Source organism: Austrofundulus limnaeus, unplaced genomic scaffold (genome assembly GCF_001266775.1).
Source record: "Austrofundulus limnaeus strain Quisiro unplaced genomic scaffold, Austrofundulus_limnaeus-1.0 Scaffold5, whole genome shotgun sequence".
Lineage (NCBI taxonomy): Eukaryota > Metazoa > Chordata > Actinopteri > Cyprinodontiformes > Rivulidae > Austrofundulus > Austrofundulus limnaeus.
In genome coordinates this window covers 2,460,341-2,484,468 of record NW_013952407.1, presented here as the reverse complement: position 1 = coordinate 2,484,468, position 24,128 = coordinate 2,460,341, and the positions used below count along the sequence as shown (strand labels likewise).

The window sequence follows — 24,128 nt, the reverse complement described above, 5'->3', positions numbered from 1 at the left end:
TTCTGAGTGTTTTATGTGCTGCAGAACAGGAACCTGCTGTAAAACAGGAATTATGATAAGTCAGGCTTGATTTTTAATAATCTTTTCCTGTTAAATAAATAAATCAACATCAAATCATTTTACATATATAATTTCTATCGTTTTCTCTCTTTACTGTTCTTGTACTGTATTTCTCTTCTACTTTTTCTTTCTTACTATAGTATTATTAAAAAAAGCCACTGATGATGCAGAAATTAAGAAACTAACATTCAGTTTTGTTTTCTACTGAAGTGGGAAAAAAAGATAGCGGTTTGTTTTTTTTATTTTGCAGGATATTGACATCATACTAAGAGCTGAGCACTAATATCAAAGGCTGCAATCCATTCTGAAATACTTGAATGTAAATGTCAACATTTAGCCACAATTTTTTAGATTTAAGATTTAATATTTACATGAATTATTTAACGTTTAAATTTAACATTTAGTAAAACTTAGTAAAATGCAGGAACATCGAGCTAAATAACAACAAAATGTTAGGTAATTTTTTTAACTAGGATTTTGTGCTCAGAAAGTGGGTTAAATAATGTAAATGTGTTGGTGACATTTTTAACATTTTATTTTACACTTGGCACACCCATAGTGACAAAACCAAGCATTTCACTGTCTTTCTTTGGGGAAGCACTTTTTTTTAGTTGTTGCTTGTGGGATTTTCCCAACACAGATGTACCAAAATGATACTAATCTATGAAGACTGGTGAATTTAATTCTTTATAGTTTTGTCTCTGGAGATGAAATTACTCTACAGCAGTCAGGGCAGCATTTTCAAAGAAATGTTTCTCCTTTCTGTGGTTGTTTAAACAGGAGGTTACACCTAAAATATTTAGGTGCAGGTCCCTTTTTATCCTGTAGTTACTGTCTTAATTTATTTATAACCAAATTATATTTTTTATTAGGGTGTATGCTGTATGTGTGTGGCTTTACTCTTTTAACAAATGACAAAAATCACAAAAGCTGAAAATTATTTTAAAAAGCAAGCTTATTTGGTTGAGGCAACTTTTTGTCTAAAAATGGCCTCACATCTGTACAGCAGATAGCACCAGTCAGTTTTCCAGTTATGTGTTCTACAGAGGAAATGAAGAGAAAATCAAGTGTCTGTGACATCAAAGTTCTGTTTTAAGTATAAGTATAGTTTTAGAAATATAACATTGGTGACATATTTGGCTGGTGGGTGGGGTGTCACACTGCTGAGATGAYCAGTTGTTGAGATGTTTGCATGTGAAGTAACAGGAAGACGTGATGACAAAGGGGAATATCTACATGTAAACAGAAAATTGCTACAATGGCTGACATCACAGACTGTAGAGAAGAATCTGATGGATTTTTTTAAAGATTATTTTGACATGAAGACGAGTTTAAGTTCAAATAATCCTGTTTCAGTAAACAAAAACGATGCAGTTCCTTTTCATAGAGAATTCCCTTTTGACATCACTTCCTGTTTTATTTTGGCTGAGGCAGTTCAAAAGAAAATATGCCAGTTGTGACAGGCTGGTGGTGGTCAGAGGGTCCGATAGTGCCTCGCCTCTTTCAGTCTGCCCCCAGGGCTGTGGCTACTATGTAGCTTACCACCATCATTGTCTGAATGTGTGTATGAATGGGTGAATGACTGTAAGTGTAAAGTGCTTTGGTGTCCGATGTGAAAAAGTGTTATATAAGTTCAGTGCAGTCCATTTCCAAAATCTGTAAAAACGTATATTAAGCCAAGTTTCTTAAATAAAAAGATGTTTACTTTGACTTTTTGTATTTGAAGGAAATTCATGTCACAGGCACTTTAATGCATACATGGAAAATTTGTGTAATAATTCAATGTTTGCGTTTCCACTTGTCTGGATGGATTACTTCAGATTTTTTGCTATAATTTGCATTTAAATTCATTAATTCTTAATTAACGATACAGTGGTAGATGGGCATGTAAAACTCTCACTCAAAATGCCACCAGCTGTTTTTCAATTTTCATGTCAGTCTAACTTTAAAAGCTTTTTTTTCTTTCTCCTTACCTTTTCACACCTTTTCACACATCTTCGAGGTACATTTTCCTTTACATGCTTGGCAGCATCCAGCCACACTTCTCGTGTCGATATAGTGTCTTTGTCTATATGAGATCTTAAAACAGCAGACGTCATCCCTTGCAGGACTCTGGAGATCATCTTGTGTCTTCAGCTGTACGTTTGCCGTTGTTGTCCTGCTGTAGAATAAAACTGGACCCAATCTGCTGGGACTGTAAAATAAAAAAAAAATAAAAATAAACTTCTGTAGAGAAACTAAAAACTTGAGCTGAAACTTTTATTAGTTTACCAGTATTTTCTTGTGTTTCTTTATTAAAGGCATTCAACCYCTGCCATTTTATTTGTATCTTTTAATAGCTATTGAATCAAACACTATAAATTACTTTTCAGTGCTTTAAGGACAGAAAACCGTTGTGACCAAGAACACCTCTCAGTTTTCTGACAGTGTGTTGATTTTAAAGCATTGTTGTCACTAGAGTTGTGATTCATCTTTGTTGCCTAACTAATGACCCTAATGACTAAGAAGGATGCTAATCCTCTCCTCTCGCTTCTCCTAATGAGTTTGGAGATTCTCAGATAATTTTCTCATCACTGTCATTAATTATTAGACGAGATATTTTGGAAAGAAGTTGCCTATTTATTACTTGCTGACTGTCGGTGCTTTAAAATTCCCCCTGAGGCCTATTAGCTCACAATCCATCAAGCAATTTTCTGAATCTTAAAATATCTTTAAAAAAATCTCTGTTTTTTGCAGATCGAGTTCTAAAAACTTGAGAATAACACATCTTATGTGTTAGATTTCCAGAAGGTGCCAAACCATCACTGCAAGTCTTTATTTTGGGCACAAATGAATCGTGCTGAGATGATGTGTTCATAAGTGGGCTGGCTGGAGGTTGGTATTCATGTCTTATTGTGAACTGGTATCCAGTTTGACGTCACCGTCATTCTGCTGGTTGCTCATAGAGGACCTGCCAGTTTATATTGCCTCGGTTTTCTGAAACATATTGTCCATTCTGACTAGAACCCATGAGACCGCAATTTGTGTGGAAAGGATTAAAAAAAGGTTCTTTGGCTTCTTCATAAAGCTTTACCACAATTTGCAAGAAATCATCACGCTTAAGTAAAAGCCATAATGAGCCCCTTTCATACGTCGGTTCTGTGGAGACAATTTTCTCAGGTTTAGAGGAAACTTCTGTTTCTGTGGTTTTGTATGTGGTGGTCTGACGTTTTCTTTGAACGTAAAGCCACACCACACTTAGTGTTTGAACTGTTGTCAGTCAAAAAATGTTGGTAGAAGAAATTTATAAGGAAAAAAATTGTGACTTTTTTAAACTTTAACACCTGGTCAATTTAAAACCACATTGAGAAAAATCTAATTTGATGATAAAGGTTTTTTTTATTCAGCAAGAAGATAGATAGATAGATAGATAGATAGATAGATAGATAGATAGATAGATAGATAGATAGATAGATAGATAGATAGATAGATAGATAGATAGATAGATAGATAGATAGATAGATAGATAGATAGATAGAATTTATTGTTACACTGGAGAACAACAAAATTAAACATCAATCCTTATAGTGTGAATATTATTATTTTGGGATTTTATCAAAATTTATTGGTATTTTTTGGGCCACCTTTTGACTAAAGCCACCTCAGAGGAGGAAAGGCCATATGAAGTATTTGATGTTTAAAACAGAACAATAAAGCTGCTGCTTTCATAAGCAGAAAGCTTATGATTTCTAAACTTGGCCTAAATCAGCATACTGTCTTTTGTATTCAACTTTAAAAGGCATAAATTAAATTACTTGTGTATTTTGTTCTGAAAATGCACCATTTGAGTATATTTCAGTGTTTGTTCCCGGCTTTAAGATATGAGACGGTTTCCTGACTTGACTCTAGCGAACAGGATTATCAGTTAATGGTTCTGTAGAGATGATGGGGAATTAAAAATTCACTAGGCAGTGCAATCAGATCCTCCCAGTGCCAGTTGTCTGCACCGTCTCAAATTGTGCACCAGGCAGCAAAAAATAGGCTAAGTGTTTCCTATTCCAAATGGAAGGAYTTTTTAAAGTGAAGAAATGAGAAATAAATGCTTTTAAAAATATCAGTGTTTTTTACGGAACATTCAAGGCTTTTGAGAGGACAAGAGTAACAGGAAGATTAAAGCTGATTGCTTTAGTTTCTGAAATAGAAGTTACTAAAGAAAAGTCTTAAAAGAATGTTTTAAATCACTGGAATCGCTGGTGGAAAAGGTCCTGAGGTTGTATTTGTGTTTTCAGACTGGATGTATAGTTGTATTCCTTTTGCTYTTCCTGTCTTCTGTTAAGCCTCACATTTATATTTGCCAGTGTTCCACCTTGTTTCACCTCCTCGATGTTACACATTTCTTTCTCATTTAACAAAAAAGAATTTTATCGTTCATCTAAAATTAGGCTTCACATTGTTCACAGTTTTTTCCAGCAGAGTTCAGAACTGAAAGTGAGAGTACATGCAAATAAAAAATTCAGGAGTCCTAATTTAATCAGATCACTTTTCTGCATCTGGTGGCATTCAGTTCTCTTAGGTCCTTAATAATTAACAAGAAAATGCACCCAACTTCTCCAGCTTGTGGCTCAGATGGCTCAGATCACTTTCTGCTCGATTTGAAATTATACCAAATGATTTATAAAAAGTAAAGTATAACTATGCTGTGAGGAGTGATTACTGAGTGATTGTATCTGGGCTGATGAGCAAATGAAGGGCAGGTGAGTAATGAGGAGCAAAAAGCAGAACAGTCAAATAACAGAGAAAAAAACTACTGGTACAAAACAAACCACAAAAACCACAAGGTCATGACACAAAAACTGTCKTGTGGTTCATGAAATATTTTACTAACAGTAAGATGAAGAAATACATGCACACACATAAGCAATTATTTCCCACTCGTCATGATGGCGTACAATAATGAGAGTAGTTCAGGAGTCCTGTAGGTCGATTCGTTTTCCAAATGTTCATAACATGTTTAATTCTAATGTTCACAAAGTTCAGTATTTTAATTCAATCCGAGTTAAGACACTTCACGTTGTTCTTTTAACTGACACCATTACACTCTCAGAAGAGACTGAAGCACTTTCCATTTACATTAAAGGACTCGCGCCTATGCTGTTTTCCAAAGCAAATTATGATGAGGGCAGCTGTGAACTTAGCTTGTGCTCATGCAGATGGTGTTCTGATCATTCAGGCGCGATGCGAGGCAGCTTCTCTGCCTGTGAAACTTCAGCGAAAAGTAAAGAAAAGACAGAGCAGCTTCGTGGTCAGGAAGATTGAAGTGTATTTGCTAAAAGATCCGTCAGACAGGCAGGCTTTGAAGATGGGAAAGGAGGAGTGTTTTTGTTTTCTTGAGATGAGTTTTGTGTTTACAAAGAAGTGATTGGGCTGCTCCGACTGCTGAAGTCGTCTTATTGCTGTGAAGTCAGGGAGACTTAATAGAGAAAAGGATCTGTCTCCTAATAAAACAAGCAGACTCAACGTGGACAGTAAGCAGTGAAGTGGTGATTTCATTGTACCGCAGTGTGAGTGAAATATGTTGCCATCTCTGAATGACAGGGAGCAAGTGTGAGCAATTATGTTTACACATCTTGTAGGCAATTTGACAGCAGGGAAACGGAGGAAAGCGTCTCACTGAAGATTGTGGCGGAGAAAAGCGTTGTGTAATTGTTTGCAGCAGCATTGTTTTTGCTCACCAGCACGCTGGAAAGCAGATTGCGTGAGTCAAAATGCAAATTAGATGGTGGGTTTGATCATTCAAGAGGAATGCACTATTAGGACCATCCAATGGTATAAAGTCAGCGTGTTTGGAATAAAAAAACAATGCAGCCAATGAAAGTTATGAAAGATTCAGCCTCCTGTCTTGACAGTAATGGCCAATTCTTTGTAATGGATGTGGAAAAAGACCGCAGCAGGCAATTAGTGGGATACTGAAGGCAAAAGCTCTGAGGCATTTGTTTCATTGTCAGGAAAAAAAGAAATGTGACACAAAACAATAGAGGGAGAATTATTTTTTGGACCATTGCCTTAAAACTGCAAATGGCTCGCTTTTAGGGAGGGCTGGGACAAATTTCCGAGCTGTAAACGTGGCAATAATGTATAATTGTCTAAAGAATTTAACTTGATTTGCTGATTTGTTTTATTTTTTATTTTTTTTTTTTTTTTGCCAGGACTCATGGAATGGGAGCAAATGTATCATTTAGACAAAATTGTAAACATAATCTCCTCTTTGATGCAAAGCTTCAAAACTTGGAATAGTTGGAAAAGGTGGAATAGTTTGTTTTAAAGCATCAAGTCAGATCTCCTAATATCCATCTCAGATTTATATAACATGTATTATACCTGTCAGCTTTCATATATTTACATTTTATTTCTCAAATCTTCATTGCTGCTACACTTAAAATACGATACCTATCTTACCAGAGGGTAATAAAGAACACATGATGGCCAATTTTAAAACAGGGTTCTTGAAAGGCCTTGAATTCATCAATCCAAAATCAAGGCCTTAATTAGCTTTAAAATGTCTTAAATCCATCTTTCAGTGGTCTTAAAAATATTAACACATTGTAAGTAGGAGGATTTGTCTCAAATATTAAAATAATTGGTAACATTTATTTTTGAAATATTTTACATGCAGACATTCCCCTTTGACGCCACTTCCTGTTACTTCACATGCAAATATCTCAACAACTGTTCATCTGAGCAACATGGAATTTATTTTATAAAATGTTTATAATGTTGCCTTTCCAAAAATTTACTCATATTTCTTACAAGCATTTGATGTCACAGGCACTTTAAGTTTTCATCTACAGCAAGTTGGGGTTGAGAACCCACTGTGGGTCCTAAAACTCCAAATTTTGGGTCGTTTGATGATTTCCAGGAATTAAATTAGGTTTAAAACTGACTGCAAAGAATGTGTCTGCTATATTTGACAAAAATGCATATGGATAAAAACAAATGGTCTTTTAGCAATATTTGAATACTTCAACCAAAAATACTTTAATTCATGAATTTCTGACAGTTTTAATTATTTTATTTTATTTATTCTTTATTTTATTTTGTCATTTGTGTTTATTGTAAAATTGGTCTTAAATTTCATTTCACTTGGCATTAAAAAGTCTTAAATTTAACTGGCCTTAAACTGTAGGAACCCTGTAAAAGTTCTGCTTCCACAAAGAAACTAAAGAAAATCATTTGATGCTGCTTCTTCAACCAGCATATTATCACTAATACAAAACACTGCTGGCCAGATAATGAAGTGATTGCATGGACTATTAGTGACCTACAGATTATCAGCYTAAATACAGGTTTTATGTCAGGGTCAGAGTTGTAGAAGGCAGCGACGGAGGGAAACGGAACGAATCATTTAAGGATTTTTATGAAACAYTTTGTCATTAACTTTCATTACCAACCCTTACTCCAAACTTTTTCTTGTGATTTTTCTAAATCAATAAAACACTAAAGGAAGAAACCATTTCATTAGAAGTGTCTAATTCACCGAAATCTAAACAAACTCAACAATCCATCTCATTAATGGTATAATTCCCACACCACTGATGCTGTGCCAGGTGTTAGGGCTGCAGGTTTTCACACTGGAGACGTTTCTGGCTCATCTGTTTGATGCTCGTTGCCCTCGTCTTTGTTGTCAGTCGACCCATCGTGGCACCAGTAACACCCCTTCCTCTCACCCCTGACCAGCCTGGCTAAGGTGACACAATTAAAATTATATAGATATTATCTGAGCTACTCTGCTCAGTTTTTACATTATTGTTGTTTCTATGATTGTGTAATTATTCCCCCTTCAACTCGTTTTGTTTTGTTTTGTTCTGTTCTCCAGTGTGTTTTGGGCTGATTAACAAGAACAGATGATAGAGGATAGAAAAACCCCACACTGTGGAAGAATGTACCGGCTAAAACACTGATGGAGATGTTTATTTAACAGAAGCCAGTTGGCTATAAACAGAAAATAACCTTCTTTTTTTTCTATGACCTCCTGCCCATTCCCAAATACAGAAAGTAAAAATATGATTTGTACAAAATAAATACATGAAAAACTCAAGGTTTGTGCCTTTCTTCTTATTAAACTTGCTGTTTATATTATTTTGTGTTAAAGATCTGTGTCTGACCTTTTCAAAACTAAACATAAATGAGAATCAAGAGTCTGAATCTTTATTCTGCTCTTTTCTTCTAGGACAAAACTTCATCTCCTGGAACTCAGACATAGCTTTGTTTTCAGTTTGATTTATTGTTTATTCAATTTATTTCATWCCCAATACCAAAACAATCTATATACAGTACATTCAAATAAAAATAAAATAATAAATCATGCCGTGAATGAAAAGGGTGCAGAAGGAAGAAAAAACTGTATCGTATCTGCCCCTTATTTTCAAAAAAAAAATTTAGCTTCTTAAAATTAAACCATAGTGAAAGATTGGGTTAATACCCAGTCTTTCACTATGGTTAGCTATTAGGTATTAACAAAATGTTAATTTGATCAGTTTGYTAGAAAAATCTCACCATTAAATGCACGAGTAAATATCTTCTCTGTTTTTATGCACATTATTCAACTTCTGTATTAAATTTCAGTTCCAAAATCCTTTCAGAATGCTCCCAACTCCTTTTCTCTTTTAAAGCCACGTTATTTATTGTTGCTGATGAGCCACAATTAGGTTTGTTTGACTGACAGTTTAATGTCCTGTCATTAATGCTGCAATCACATCAACAGTTTGTGTCACATGACATGTTTGTTTTTCCTCCTCGACGAGGCTTATTTGCACTGAATGCTGCTCGTGTTTCTTTGTGTTTTGACAGAGTCGACAGGAAGGATTTTAGCTCAGCGCTTTGGTCCTCTCACAGAAGCCCCGCGTTGTCATACGAACCTTATTCAAATAAAACAGGCTGATGTTCTAAAAAGCTCAGCGCCAAAGTGATTTCTGAGCACCCTTCACCAGCCCTGGCTGGGAAATCTTTGATTAACCCAAATAGATTTGAGCAAATGGATCAGCACATCATCATCATCATCATCACTGCGAACTGCCTTGAGTGACCGTTCATATTTTAGTCAAACTAATCAACAGCATTGTGAAAGCTTCATTTCTTTTCCAATTCATTCTCCTCTAATCTTTAACTCTAATGTTTTGAGTCAAGAATTAAACAAAAGATGCTGGAAATGTGTCATTGTTCTGCAGAATTGAAAAGTTGCTACACAAACTTGTGTGATTGGATTTTTAAAATGATGAGTATGAAAATAGAGTTCAGAACAAAAAATAAGCAAACTGAGACTAAATTATATACCAAAGAACGTGATGGTGATATTTAAAAGTCGTGTCCACCCCTGCCCAATACCAACCAACAGTCCTATTGATTCATTGCACTTACCGTAGTTGATGTKAACATTTTTCTTTCCTTTTACATGGCAGGATTATACATTGTAAGCTTATTAACTGGGTAAAGTTTGCAGAGATTTCTGCACCAATATCCTGAGCCTCCCAGTGGTCTTTATTATGTGAGCAGCTCGTGGTATTGGCTTTTTTTTCTGTCCAGCAGTCTGGCCTTTCCTCCTCTGAGGTGGGACTATTGACATTTTCCAYCGTCGGGTCTCCTTCTTCACAGTCAGGGACAAACTGGGTGGCAGAGGTGATGAGGGCCAGCAGCTTTTCAGTCGCTATGTGCTTTACAAAGTTCAGGCATGACACCATCGTGACCTTCTACACTGATTTTTTAAAAGTGTTTAAGTGTTTTTTTTTTTCACCTAAGCAAAAGTTAGTTTTTTGTTTGATAGCACTATCAGAGATCTGCTAAAATGTCCAAGAAAAAACTCAATGGCTGGACAAAGAATTGAGAAAAATATTTAATTTTTTTTACATCAATTGAAAATATTTTATGAGTACACAGGAGGCATTTCAGTTACAAGTTACGCTGTTTCCTTTTTGTTTGTCTTTTATTTAAATCCAGGTGTGGCAGTGTGGAGGCAGCGTTGAGGTCCTGCCTTGCGCCCGCATCGCCCACATTGAGCGCGCTCACAAACCGTACACCGAGGACCTGACCTCTCACGTGCGGCGAAACGCCCTCAGGGTSGCAGAGGTCTGGATGGACGAGTTTAAAAGCCACGTCTACATGGCGTGGAATATTCCCGTGGAGGTAAGAAATAATGCCTTTTCAGATGAACAAAACAGCGTTTACGCTGCATATATATACGGCATATTTTACAGGTATTTGGTCAAARTAATACTTGGCGTATTTCACTAAATTTTCCATTTCTTCTTTTAGAATCACTTCGTTGAATTTTGAGGCTTCAGAGGAAAAATAATCTTGTTAAAAAAGTTTTAGTTCAGATTTTGAGCACCTCAGACAACAAAGAGCGACTTTGTCATATTAAAAGAACTAAATACTTGCTTGTTTAAATAAGTCAAACATGGGCAAAAGCTTCCATGGATTATATTCAAAACAGTGTAATGATAGTATCACACAAAGATAACTTCTTTGGCCTTCTTGCCTTTTTGCCAGTAAAAATTTCTATAGCATCAAACCTTGCTATTTTTTTTTTATATTTAAAAAATTTTATACACAAATTTGAAATAGAAGAAATTAAAAGTTATGGTTTCGTTATCATTCTAAACAATGATCAGTTGAAAAGTGCTGAATAAAATAACAACACCACTGATATTATTCATTTATCTTTGTTTAACCATGCAGGGAAATCCCATCTAGATCACATATCTATTTGGCAAGGCATATAAAACTGCAGCAATAAAAGGAAAAAATCATCAAAATCAATCTGTTTTATTAAACTAGTTTTGAAAACTTTCAAAAAATGTGTCATCTGTGTGATTTATCACTTACTTCCTCTGAAGCTGTCTGATATCCAATTCTTTGAGTTCCACAGTTTCACGGATGACATATATTGAACTAAATTGACTCTAAAGTTTGTAATGCAATCTTGTGCTTGTGTGTCATTTTTCAGATGTCAGATTTAAACTGACTAAAGGCTTTAAAAAGTAGAACCAAATCCTGCAGACAAACCCAAAAAAACTCCTTTTTCTCTGTTTACCAAGTGAAAATATGAGGGAATTCGTACAGTAAGTTGTTGTCAAGCAAAACAACTAGACTTATATTTTGAAGCTGTATTAGGGAAGTGAAACATCTTTAACTTCAACATTTAAGTCCAGGTTTTTTGTTTTATTTATTTATTTATTTATTTATGTTTGCTGAGTCCTGGGTGACTGAGAATCTACTCTYACATCACAGAAGATAATTTCATAAACTAGTTATTTTTGTCTAACTGTGAATAACCTTTTAAAGCTGATTTAAAAAAACTGACTTTTGTTTCTACTTCTTGCAAAATCCTAAAAATATCAGAAAGCACGTCCTAAATTTGCAGCAGCAACCTGCAGTCCGCAGCCATTTAATTTAAGTGTCACAAGGTTCCATGTCATCTGCTCTCTTCAAATTGCAGATTTTTGTTCAAACAAGGCTCCTGACACTCCTTAAGGACCCACATGAAATGATTTTCTTGTCGTTTGCAGATTGGCCTGAATTAGAAACGTGCTAGCGAATAAATAAATGTCTAATACGGTTCAATAAAACGGTCTAAATGGAAACATTATTTGGTAAAATATTCATCCTAAAGGCTGGCAATACCATTTCGAGAGATGAATTGAGAGAGGAAATTAGATTACGTCTGTGACTCGGGTGCAAAATAATTAATAACGTCGTGAAACAAAAGCGTAATACAAAGATGTGAGATGAACATAATTAATTTTTGAAGAATCTCTGCMTTTGGGTTTATTTGAAAACAACAATACATCTGCTGTGTCAACATCCTCTTTAGCAAGTTTGCAAAGTCGCTCTCCRGTGGGTTTATGCAGCTGAATTATTTTAGGGCARGTCTTTTTTTCTTCTTCTTGATATYGATTTAATGAAGTTAAAAAATAAAAATAATGCCGCTACTCTATCATCCCATGACAAATTTAGCATCCCTCGAAGGCGAACTTAAATGTTTGCTTACCAAAGCTATTTTTTCTCTTGTCCTGCATAATTTGTTTGAATATGTAAATCCATATTATAAATACATGAAATGAACATCTGCAGGCGATTCGTTCAGTCAATAATGAGGCATTTAACACAGGCTGTACTCGCCGAGCGTGAAATTTCAGCCCCAGCTTTCAGCACCGTGAATTAACGACACYGCAGAATCAGTAGCTTTAAATGAGAACGTAACGATCCATGGTGTTCGTCTGAAGTTTCCACCTTCTGAGGTCATATTTGGATGTTTCAAAGCAGCTGAGAAGTTTTAACTTCTTAGATTAGATTAACCAGGTTAGACTTTGTGCAACAGATGCTAACATGCACTGATAAGAACATCCAAAGTAACTCGTAAACATAAAAAGTAYTACAATTCAAATCAAACTCAACTGAACTAAATAAATAGTAGTGTTAGTTATATGTGTTATCAAATAAYAGCCCAATTTCACTTTTTCGGGGCAAACGATTCAATACAGTTGTCTTACATTTTAGGGCTGTTTCTTGTGTCTTCATCTGACAAGCCAACAGTCATTATGTCATAAGTAAATCCAGTAAAAATGTAGATCCAGTCTGATTTTAAAAAATGCTTTTCTATTCAAACTGCTGTTGGGTGTATCTAATTTGCTGAGAGATGAATGTTCCAGTGATTTTACTTGCACTAGACTGGCTCAGTGGACTGTTTTTGAACTTTGCTACCGGATAGTAGATAGTCTTCAAGTCACAAATAAAACAAAAACTAGAGAAACTGTTTTTTTATGAGAAAATACAATATGTGGAATAGATGTCCTGATGCATCTCAGTAATCCAGGTAGAAAAAATCAAAAAGAAAAAATAAGTAGGTCCTCTGGATGGGTTCTTCTTTAGTGAAARGTTTCATCTCTCCTCCAAGAGACTTCTTCWGTCTGATGAGTTTCAGGTGAACTCAGCCTTATAAGCACTGCCTCCACATGGACAAACAGGTTAGTCACATGCAWAAGAGGGCCATCGCCTAACAATAGGCTTGATTAGTTCTATTGTTCATAGAGGGTCARGTGCCCCATCACCTGACCCGTGTCATGTTATGTGTATGTAGTGGGGTTCAAAGTCCCCTTGTTTTTGTCTCTCTTTCCCTCTTTGTGTTGGGTATCATTGGGGCTCAGATTCACACCTTTTACGTGGAATAGAGATGGGATAAATGTGTCTTTGAAGGGAACCGGCTCTTGAGCCATTTGTTTCACGGAGCCGATCCAAAGAGCCGTTCCTTTTTGTACAAGTTACGTCATCACATAGGGAAATACATCTTTTCACATGGGTTTTGTTAAGCAGGATCCCCCCCCCTCTTCCTCCTGAGATACTGTACCACACCCTCTGCCTGTTATTCATGAAAAAGGAGGAGCAATCGTCTCTGTGGCTTAGGATGAAAGATAAAGAAAATAACACAGATTAAAAAAAAATAAAACTACAAACTCTTTAATAGCTTGTTGTAAAGAGCTGTTAAAAAGATTCGGATCGTTTGCAAACATCACATSTTTACYGAGGAAGACTTTTCTGAAATTWTCTYAAGAAGCTGAAACTGAGTRTTTTAAATAACAYGTTGAACACTAGCCAAAAGCTAAAGGAACCAGAACAGTAGCTAAAAGGTTAAAGTTAAAAAACAACACTAGCTTAAAGCCAAAAGTAGSCTTAGTAAAATCTCAAAYTAGCTAAAGGCTAGCTAAAAGTAGAAGAAATATAGCTGAAAACTATTAGTAGCAAAAGACTAGTAAAAACTAAAGTTGCCAAAAGCTAACTAAAAGCTAAAAGTAGAAAAAGAAGACAAGTGTCCTGAAGCAGATTTCATAAAAAAAAATGTTTTACAAGAATAAAAAGTTTAATATTTTAAAAATTAGAAAAATCCGAAGTCGTACTATGAGCTCATTTATCTATTAAATAAGCTGAATATTTTGATATGTAAATGACTTGAATAGTACAAAGTATGCAGAGGTAGCTGGACTGTAAATAAATAAATAAAAAGCAAGAAAATGCTGACTCAGCTTTTGTACGTTTAAAACCAGCAGCCGTTTGCTCCTTTACTGCTGAATAATTTTACGTCTTCCCAGATTGTGTTTTTGTGTGCATCTATGCATGTGTGTGAATTTTGTCCAACTTTGTGTCCGTCGCAGGACTCAGGGATTGATATTGGCGACATCTCTGAGAGGAAGGCTCTGAGGAAGAGGCTGCAGTGCAAAACGTTCCGCTGGTACCTGGTGAACATCTACCCCGAGATGAGGATGTACAGCGACACCATTGCATACGGCGTGGTAAGARGTTTCCCTTCGTCTTCATCCCAAATTCACTTCAGTATCTGTAAAACAAAAACTAGAACCCAMCTATAGCAAATCAGGGAAATTCCACATAATGAGATGCAGAAGGATGCTGTCAAAAGCACAAACAGTTTATGTCCTTTTTCATTACTTAAAGAGAAGTTATTGAGAGACTTTTTTTATTTTTTCATTAAATTTTTGTTCTTGGCCTAYATACAGAGATAAATTAGTTGAAGCTTACATAATGATATGTATATTACATTCCTCTGGAGAGCTTTGCAGCAAGATCTGCCAGAAAAAACTGACAGCCAGCAGGGCAGGCTGGCAGCACTTCTAGTTGTTCTCAAACAGCCTTATTTCCACAGTCCTCCCACCTTGCATCACCATGATGTGCTCTAATAGAGAGTGGCACACAGGCCTCACAGTGACAGCACTGCTTTCTCCGTGTTTGCGATTTATTTATTTTATTTTTYTTTTTATTTTTTTCATTTTACATGCAGGCAAACATTAAACACAGAACATCCCTATATGGGCATCATTATGTTTATTTCTCAGAGTTAGCTGACCTCATTCTATATGTGACATGCATTTTATGGTTTGGTCAGTAAAGACGCCTCAAGGATTCATTATATACAGCAGTCTGTCAGCCTTGTTTACATACAAAAAAAGACCAGGTTTCATTGTAAACCATAATGTTTCTTTATTTTCCATAAAACTTTACTTTTAGATATACATATAATTGTGTATAATTAAATAAAAAATGATTTGTCTGGCTAAAGTGGCCCAGAGATTTGACCTGGTTTCATTTTATTTAAGGTAATTTCTTCCCCCGAGGTCTTGCATCCTGTTGCCTATAGCCTAAATAAAAAGATATATAAATAAGATTTAAATAAATAAAACAGCTGTAGCAGATGCTAAAAATATAAGGAAACAATTGCAGTCAGATGAAACATCAAATATTGTTACTCTCCTGTAAAAAGTTGGTTTTAGGGGGTCGTTTTTGTTTCCTTACAACGGGTCTACAACCTGTGGCTCTGGGGCCACATGTGGCTCTTTGAAGCTTTGACCAAAGCTAATATGAGGTTCAATTTTTTTTGATTAGCTTTAGCAGTTTTTCTGTCAAATTTCTGTCAAATGTTTACAAATACGTGACCAATTCAACATGTTGATTTGATCACYCTAGCAGCCTGTAGCGCTTCAAAAATCCAACTTCCAGCCAAAGTTTTTCTTTGATCWTTCTCTCAAATCATCAATGTTAGCTATAAGAGTAGATTAGATGATAATAAGAATGCAAAAAATATGCTTGCATAGTTCAGTTGTAGTATTAGTTTGTAATTCTGTTTATATACAACATTTTTCTTATTTACATTAATGTGTTTTACTTTTGTTCTGAAGTAGAAAATATATTTAAAAAAAAACATTAAAAATCACTATATATTTTTAGTCCTATAATGTCACCCCACTGGCCAGAAAAGTCTCCCTTCAACAAACTTAAACTGGCCCACGGGCCACCAGTTGATAATCACAGCTGTAGCACGTCACGGACACATTTTATCAGTGTGTTTATCAGTAAAGGTTGCAGACCCCTGCCTTATAACTTTAAGTTTAACTTTTCATAAAAAAAAGACTTGGAACTGACTGGTTTTCAGTTTGACCTGTGACCATCCAACACTTGAAAATAATTATAACTTATTTGATGCATAAATTCTTTGTTGTTGCATTGCTWTCAAAGAAATCCTGATGTGAAGGACTGCTTTAAATCTATTTCTTTTTGCGTCAATATTCCACCCACATAGTATATTCGTTTATTTCAAACAGAAATAAAAAGGGGCTCTCAATAGTGTTGTTCTGTGTTCACAGGTGTCATTCAATGCTGCTTTTTTCCCTCTCTCAGCACTTGAAATGTTTAGATTTGCTGTTGGCAGAACAATGTTCTACCTGTGGGTTTACTGATCATCAGATAGAAGTAGACATCTCCGGAGCCAGTGGGGAGCTGGAATTATTCCCAGCTGTGTATTTTTCTGATCCTCCATGTTTGTATAATTCTCCCCTCACACAAACTAGCATCCCTGGAGCTCCCTGCGGTGCACTTTGTACCTTGCAATCAGGCAGACCTTTGTCATGACGAGCATGAATAATCCTCTGGGCCTGAAAGACTGAGTCATGTTCGTGAAGCGTAAAACTTTGATTTGCATTTTTATAAAGCAAAATTGACTTTAAGCAAATTCAGGTGATGTTTCACATCAAACTCCCCCTAGCATCTGGTATTTTCTAAAATTTGCTTTAATCTTTATGTTTTGAGAATGAGGACAGAGGTTGACCCTGGTATGATGTGGTTACTGTGGAGCGTAAACAGCTTTTTTTTTATTTTTTATTTTTTTTTTGAGGATGTCCAAACTCAAAACTATTGGAACACATTTTCATATCAAAATGAAGTGATGCTGTGAGCAGTTCTCAGTGTTTGGATTAGGATTTCTCCTCAGTGGCACTGAAATAATTCACTGCAGGGATTAGGAGAGCTGACAGATGAAGGATTCTCACTCTGATAGATTGATAGATTATCTGCAGAATGAGCTCTATATACACAGAATTAACCTGTTATTTATATTCTAAGATGATATTTTATGTACAGTACTTTGCAAGTAAACTGATGTCACTGATAAATGATTATAATAAATATTAGAGATGATATTTTATGTACAGTACTTTGCAAGTAAACTGATGTCACTGATAAATGATTATAATAAATATTAGATGGAATCTTGTCATACTTTTGATTCCACCACTAACGTAAGCATGTTTGTTTGTTTGTTTGTTTGTTTGTTTGTTTGTTTGTTTGTTTGTATCAGCTGAAAAACTCCCTGAAGAGTGACCTGTGTCTGGATCAGGGGCCGGACAACGACAACGTCCCCATCCTGTACCTCTGTCACGGGATGACCCCACAGGTTAGACACTTACTGTAATATATCTGTCTCTGTGCCGCTGCTGCATTCTCCTCGTTTTATTCCCTTTCTGCATTTAAATTACAGCATAATTTATTGACGAAAAAAAAACCTTGTCTTTGCTGTTAAGTATACGTACATAATCAAATCTATTTTTCTTCACTTCATTAAAGCTGCAAACTGGTTCTGAGAAATGCCTCAGACAAAAACAGCATAAGAAATTCTTTAGGTTGTCTCTGTCTCACGGTTTCTTTAAATTATTAGTATTGTGAATGCTTGCAGAAAGTAATAATTGGAAGTACATTTAAAGCTCATTAACTTTTGGTGTCAACCCAGTTCAAAAGGCTACCACAGCCTATTGACCCTAAAAACTCAAAAATGTCTGTAACCCAGTCACTTCTACAGATACAGAGCTCACATTTGATTTGGCAGTAGCTGAGGCTGATCCTCAATGTACACTTTAAATCAGGGCTATTCAACTGGCGGCCCATGGGCTACATCTGGCCGGTGCATTACCAAAAATCCGGCCGTCAATTGATTCATTAATCTCTTAAGCCTAAACTCTTGGTTTTCCACTTCCATCCATCCATCCATTTTCTGTACACGCTTCTTCCTTTCAGGGTTGCGTGGGTCACTGGTGCCCATATCCAGCAGTCACAGTGCGAGGGGCGGGGTACACCCTGGACAGGTCGCAAGTCCATCACAGGCGGTTTTCCACTTTATTACTATAAATTATTTTTGGTTAAATGTAAACATGTATGGTATCTACAGAAATGTCAGAATCTTTTCTAGAAGCTGGAAAAAAATTAAACTAAAAGCAAATGAAGTTAAAAATAAAAAGTAAAAAAAAATTGATTAGAGATGTCAGAGATGTCAAAATAGTATATTTTTAATTTCACAGCTTTTCAAAATTAATTTTATTTATAAAAGAAACAAATCAAAAATCCATTAAAAAGGTTATACCAAACACTGAGAGAAAAGGATGCAGAAAGATGAAAAATCTTGTCATTTATTTGAAAAAATAACATTTTATTACACTGAGTTCTGTGTGTTGTATTAATGATTAAATGCAGCAAAAAAAAGTGGCCCCCAAAGCAATTTAGCTGAACAGCCTTGCTTTAAGTGATTTTTGGAGTCAACTTAGCAAGTTAGCAAAACATCGCTCTGTATTAAATTAATGAAGCTTTTAAGAAATAATAATTTGAAAGATTACTCCAAGTAATTGACACAATTCAAAATGGCCACAACAGATGTAACTGCTGGCCTTAGAAAACACAAAAGTAGCCACGATTTGGACAAATTTACAAATATTCTGTAAAATGTTAGCGTAGTTGTAGCGGAGCATCCTCAGCAACATATTTCCTGAACCACTGGATGAATTTTACTAAAACTTTCAGACAGTAATCTTTAGTTAACTATGTCAATTTTACAGATATTGAGTTAAATTTGAGTCATTCACAACACATATGAGCGGGACAATGTTCTTCAAGTTTTGATCAAAAAGGCAGCAACGATGTCTTATATCAGTATATTATGATTTTAGTCTAAAACTGGCTTGAAATGCAGCCAACGATGTGCATTCCTCCAAAGAATTCTGAGTTTTTAATTGTCAAAGGATTCTTGAAAGGAAGCAGAGAATGCTGGGATTCCTGTTGGAGATCACAACAACTTGTTTACGTCAGTAACTGCAGTTTTTATTAGCTCTCATTACTCAGTGTCTTAAACTCCCCGAACTGCTCAGCCAGAGTATTTCTCAACCGAAGTAACCAAGAGTTTAAGTGTCTTCAAATGTTAGCACAGCGTGATAATCATTTCTTCTCTCCTGCCTCTTCCAGCTCATATTGATCGCTCCATCCCATCGTGTCGGTGCAGATTGCTTTCAGAGATTGCTCTTGTGACAGAGATCTCACATTGTTTCTCTTAATTTAAATGACTCTGCTTGATGTGTTTCACATTCATTACACCTGGATCGATCATAAGCAGTCTGCAAAAAGTAAAAGGGGATGTGAAGGAATCATTTTTGAGACATTTTTTAATTGTTTTTCCAAAAAAAAACTGCATCTTCCCCAATTCATGAAGTGTTTACGGCCAATTTTGATAAGTAAATACATTTTTAAATGCRCAGAAATGTGTTATAAAACAAATGAATTAGGTAGTTCAGGATATATTAATAAGGCTATAAATCTCCTACTGTACATGGGAAAGTTTCTCCTTGGTCCATTCTTGTGAGTTGGTGTTGCATCTTGGAAAAGAATTAATTGACATGAAGGAAATAAATGAATATAAGCAAATGTTTGCTGTCTCAGTCAAAATGTGTCAGCTGTTTCTCTTTGATCAAACTCAAGGAAAGCTATAGATTTTGCGCTCAGGGTGTTGTGGTAAACAAAGCAAAGGCGCATATGGAAAGTAGAGTAAAACCAAGCTTACATTTCAAACATGTTGTCAGCAAACACACAGTCTAACACCTCAGCTCAGATGGCCATAAAACAGACAGATTTACACACGGCAACAATAAAAACCATCATCACAAACCGTCTGGCACCTTGAGCAGCTCCAAAAGTGAGCAGTGTAAAAACAAAAGAAAACAAAAGGGGAAGAAAAAAAACAGATTGTTAAAATATATATAGCTGGTGTGAAGGAAGTGGGAGGTAGTTTTGGGCAGAGCGCTACGATTAAGATGAGAGTAAAAGAATATCTAGTAAAATTACACAAGCAAACAAATCACTTATCATCTTCTGGATTTTTAAAATAGTTTTAATCAAATAAAATCTTTAAAGATTAACAATGCATAATAGGATACTTTTTTACAGCAACTGATTTATTCTGACCAAATTTTAAATGTTGTTAGAATCCTGCAACTAAATTGTTTAGATGTTTTCTGTATTTAAACCTCAACTAGCAAAAGTTACTTAAAAAAAGAGAAAAACAGATGGTCAGCATCTTCACATTGTATGATTAACATGAACAATTCATATCAACATTCAGGTTCAACATGTGAGATCAATACGGCACTTGAGTAATACCTTTTTAAAAAGCAAAAATCATGTTACAAATGTAATACTTTCTTGTGTTTTCAATATAATTAATTACAAAAGAGTAAAACAGGCTGTTAACGTCATCTTGATTTGGTCTGCCAAGGACAGGCCTGACTGTCTGATGCAGAACTGCGTCAAAGAGAACACATGACCTGTATGGTCAAGAGGTCATGTGGAAAGAGGGATCCTTCATGCTACAATAACATATAAACCTTTACATTGATGAAAATGTCACATTGTGCAATTAATTGCGTCAAATGTTGTGGGGMTTTTTTGTAAGCACAAATAGCCTCAGCAGCAGTAGTTGTTGTATTTTGGGTGCAAACTGGAGCACCTTTATCAMGAATATTTCAAGTGTAATGATTTTGAAATATTAAACTGGCAATAAAATAYATGTTTATAAAGATTTTTTTCTGCATAGAGCACTTTTAATTAWTTGTGACTGGGATTTTTCTATGACAGCAGCAATCTATTTTATTCTTGATCCCCCTGTTAACTTGTCAGTCAGAAATAAACTTATTTTTTCTTGAAACTGAGGTCAGTCAAAGAGCTTCCTGCAACATCCCTTCTATAGAGCCTCATATTGAAAGATCTGAACTAAACCTTGATATAAACAACTGAATTATTAGTTAAAATCCATCCATGAAACACACAATATGCAGAACAAAGAACACTGTGATATTATCATTAGATGTTTTTCTGTTTGAGCTGGCTGAGGTGGAGGTGTGGAGCTAATTTTAACTGTTTTTTAGCCCATCATAATTAAATACTGTAGTCCGGCTGTAGGCGTTGTGCCCTCAGAGTAGGCTTTAAAAAATATTTCAGGTCATGAAACGATGAGTGGGAGAGAAAAGAAGAAAATAATTGAATAAATGGGTTTTTATTACTTTTCGTTTTTCTACTTTTTAATTACTTTTTTGCTTTTATGTTGAATCACTTATTGCAAATCCGCTAAAAAAGGATCCCAGTGAAGAAGAGAATTTTACATGAATGCAGGTGTGAAAATTAGGTACAATTTTGTATGGAAAAGGTAGAACCACGATGATGTGAGTCGTAATTTAGACTATTTCAGTACACTAACTACATTACGATGTACAAATGAGAAAATTCAAACCATTATTCAGTTCATCATTGTTTTTCACAGTTTATTATCAATTGTTCAGTTGCGATACACCAAACTAAGCTCAGCTGTGTGCCAGTAAATACATTACATGTTTCCTCTTTAATTGAGAGAATATTTTACAGCTTTTTAGCTCTCTCTAKACAAACAACTGCCCCTGAAAAGAAAAACAGCTGAGAACTATTCTACCAAAAAGTGAGCACAATTATGTAGGTTTTCTCCCCATTCCTGCATTAATAATGAGTTTATTTGCATTGCCTGGTCTTCCCTTGTTATGTATTCACTTAGAAAAGTGGTATAAATATGCATTTTTAGCCTATGTAAATCAGCCATGTAGATGTCTTTTTATTAATTCTCAAAGAAAGCCCAAAAGCCATCCTCATTTACTGCATAGTTAAGCACCTGTGAGGACATGTACAGCTCTGGGTGAGTGATCAGCTAAATGTCAACAACAGCCGCCTGAGCAAACAGCGCAGCGTTACACAGTTGTTTATTTTAGGATCCTGTTTTTCTTTCAGAATGTGTACTACACCAGTACGCAGCAGTTCCATGTTGGACTCCTCAGTCCCACCGTCGACGATGACGACAACAAGTGCCTGGTGGACGTGAARGGCAGGCCACGCCTCATCGAGTGTAGCTACGCTACAGCCAAACGCATGAAGCTCCACTGGCTCTTTACTCAGGTGATACATGCAGTTACCTAATAATATAACAAGAAAACACAAGGTTGGCATCCAGTCTTGTTTTTAGGCCTCAGTTCAGGTCATTTGTTGGAGTGAAAGTCAAACCAATTGTGAACCTAGTTTTAAAAGGTGTAGCTCCGTGAAAGCATTGTGTCCTCTTCCAATCTGTCATTTCAAACGGCTGTTTTTCCACATTATGGATGTGGTGGTGGTAGTGGTGGTGGTGGTGGTGGTGGTGGTGGTGGTTGGGGGGCATCGAGATGAACTCTAGACAGAGAAAAGGGAAGTGGTGGAAAACTTTAGGAAGTAATACTAAAATAACATGGCCAAGTCCAGGACAATGACCAAATTTAACCCCTGATCAATCAACATCTTGATGATGAAGTGGAGATTAAGAACTATGTAGTTGGATGTAAACTTTAAGACCTTTTCACACTGGATAATGAATTCACTACACTCTCTATCACCTACAGAAAAAATTACAATGTAGTTGGATCACAGCAAACTTGGAAYACCTCTGTCAGTGTGAAGGCAATCWTAAAGTGCTYTACTTTAGTTTCCGCTAAACWGCRTTTTTTTRCCTGCTACCTTCTGCAGCCTGGAGAAACTCTCCGGGGATCTCACCAAGCTCTGCCTGCCCACCCTGACACYACTTCATCAGACTGCATCAAAATGGGTTTCACTGCAATCACATCTGCTCCGTGTTGTTTCAGTGATCGCGTCACGATCGTGATCGCAGCCTAGGCATCAGGCCAGCATGATCTGTCCTGCTTTAAATTTTTGATGACACAGCCAGGCCGGTGGACACAAGCGCTATGCTAATGATACCCTGGACCACATCATCCAGGAGCCTGAACRACTGCCATCACACTGATAAACCACTTGAAGCTTGAAGCAAAAGTTTAAATTTAAATGATAAATGGACTGTACTTACCATATTTATTTGAGTATAATACGAGAAATTTAACCCCAAAAAGTGTGTAAGTGTGTGTGTGGGTGGGGGTGGTATACACGGGAGTAAATTTTAACTGGTGTTTTAAAGTACAACCAAAATTTCAATATTTCCTTGTATGTTGCTGAAATATTCCCCCGCCCTCCCTTTGTAAGTCAAGCATAGCYAAGCATATAAACCATAGCTGTTTACTCACCGAAGTCAGAAGAGAAAAMAAATTGTTTTCTTTTTCTTTTTGACCATGGCAATGCAAAAAAAACCTTYGACTTCAGTTGTTTGTGCTGATAAATCCATCTTAATAATTTACCAACCATCTTCTWCTTTGGTCTGGGAGGGGATTGTTTTTTCAGAGACACACAGAACTGGAAACTTCCGCTTCACGTCCTCTGCACCTCTGCAGAACACGCCCACGTTAAGTGTGTCTCCCTAAATAATGTTTCGCCACCAGGGGCGCACCACAAAGGCGGAAAATTCCTGAAATCTGTCAGAATTGAGTGGTGGCTCATAACATGGTTAGATTTTTTATGCTTTTAAAGCTAAAAAATTGTGATCGAATTATACTCGAGATTGTATTATACATGAATAAATACGGTATACAGTATAGCTCCATTCTACCCAACCAGGATATTCAAAGTGCTTTGCACTACAATCTGTGTCCTCATATATCCATTCACCTCATATTCACTCAGCACTCTACTACATCTCTCTACGAAGCTAACTCAGTGCTTAAATCATATTCATACACTGATGGGACACACGTCTTCCCCAGGGACACTTTAACATGTGTCTGGATAGCAGGGAAATCAAACTGCCAGCTCTCGCATTAGAGGACAATTAGAGACGACTCCCACAACCACTCAGCCACAGCCGCCCGATTTAAGAGATTAAAAAGTTTCTACGTCTACTAATTGACCGAACAACCAGCCTACCTATCTACTCACCCACTTATCTACTCACCCAACTACCTACCATTGATCTTTCTACCCACCTATCCAAATGTCTGTCTGTCTGTCTT

The 24,128-nt window shown here is 36.1% G+C and overlaps 1 protein-coding gene across 1 annotated transcript in view; it reads left to right on the top strand.

Moving 5' to 3' along the window:
- galnt18b (UDP-N-acetyl-alpha-D-galactosamine:polypeptide N-acetylgalactosaminyltransferase 18b) overlaps positions 1–24,128 on the top strand; it is a 99,271-nt gene that overhangs the window by 71,171 nt on the left and 3,972 nt on the right. The window contains exons 7-10 of the mRNA XM_014026943.1: positions 10,030–10,215; positions 14,241–14,378; positions 17,231–17,326; positions 21,997–22,161. Of these exons, the coding sequence (XP_013882397.1) occupies positions 10,030–10,215; positions 14,241–14,378; positions 17,231–17,326; positions 21,997–22,161 (585 nt within the window). The remainder of the gene's footprint in view (positions 1–10,029; positions 10,216–14,240; positions 14,379–17,230; positions 17,327–21,996; positions 22,162–24,128) is intronic.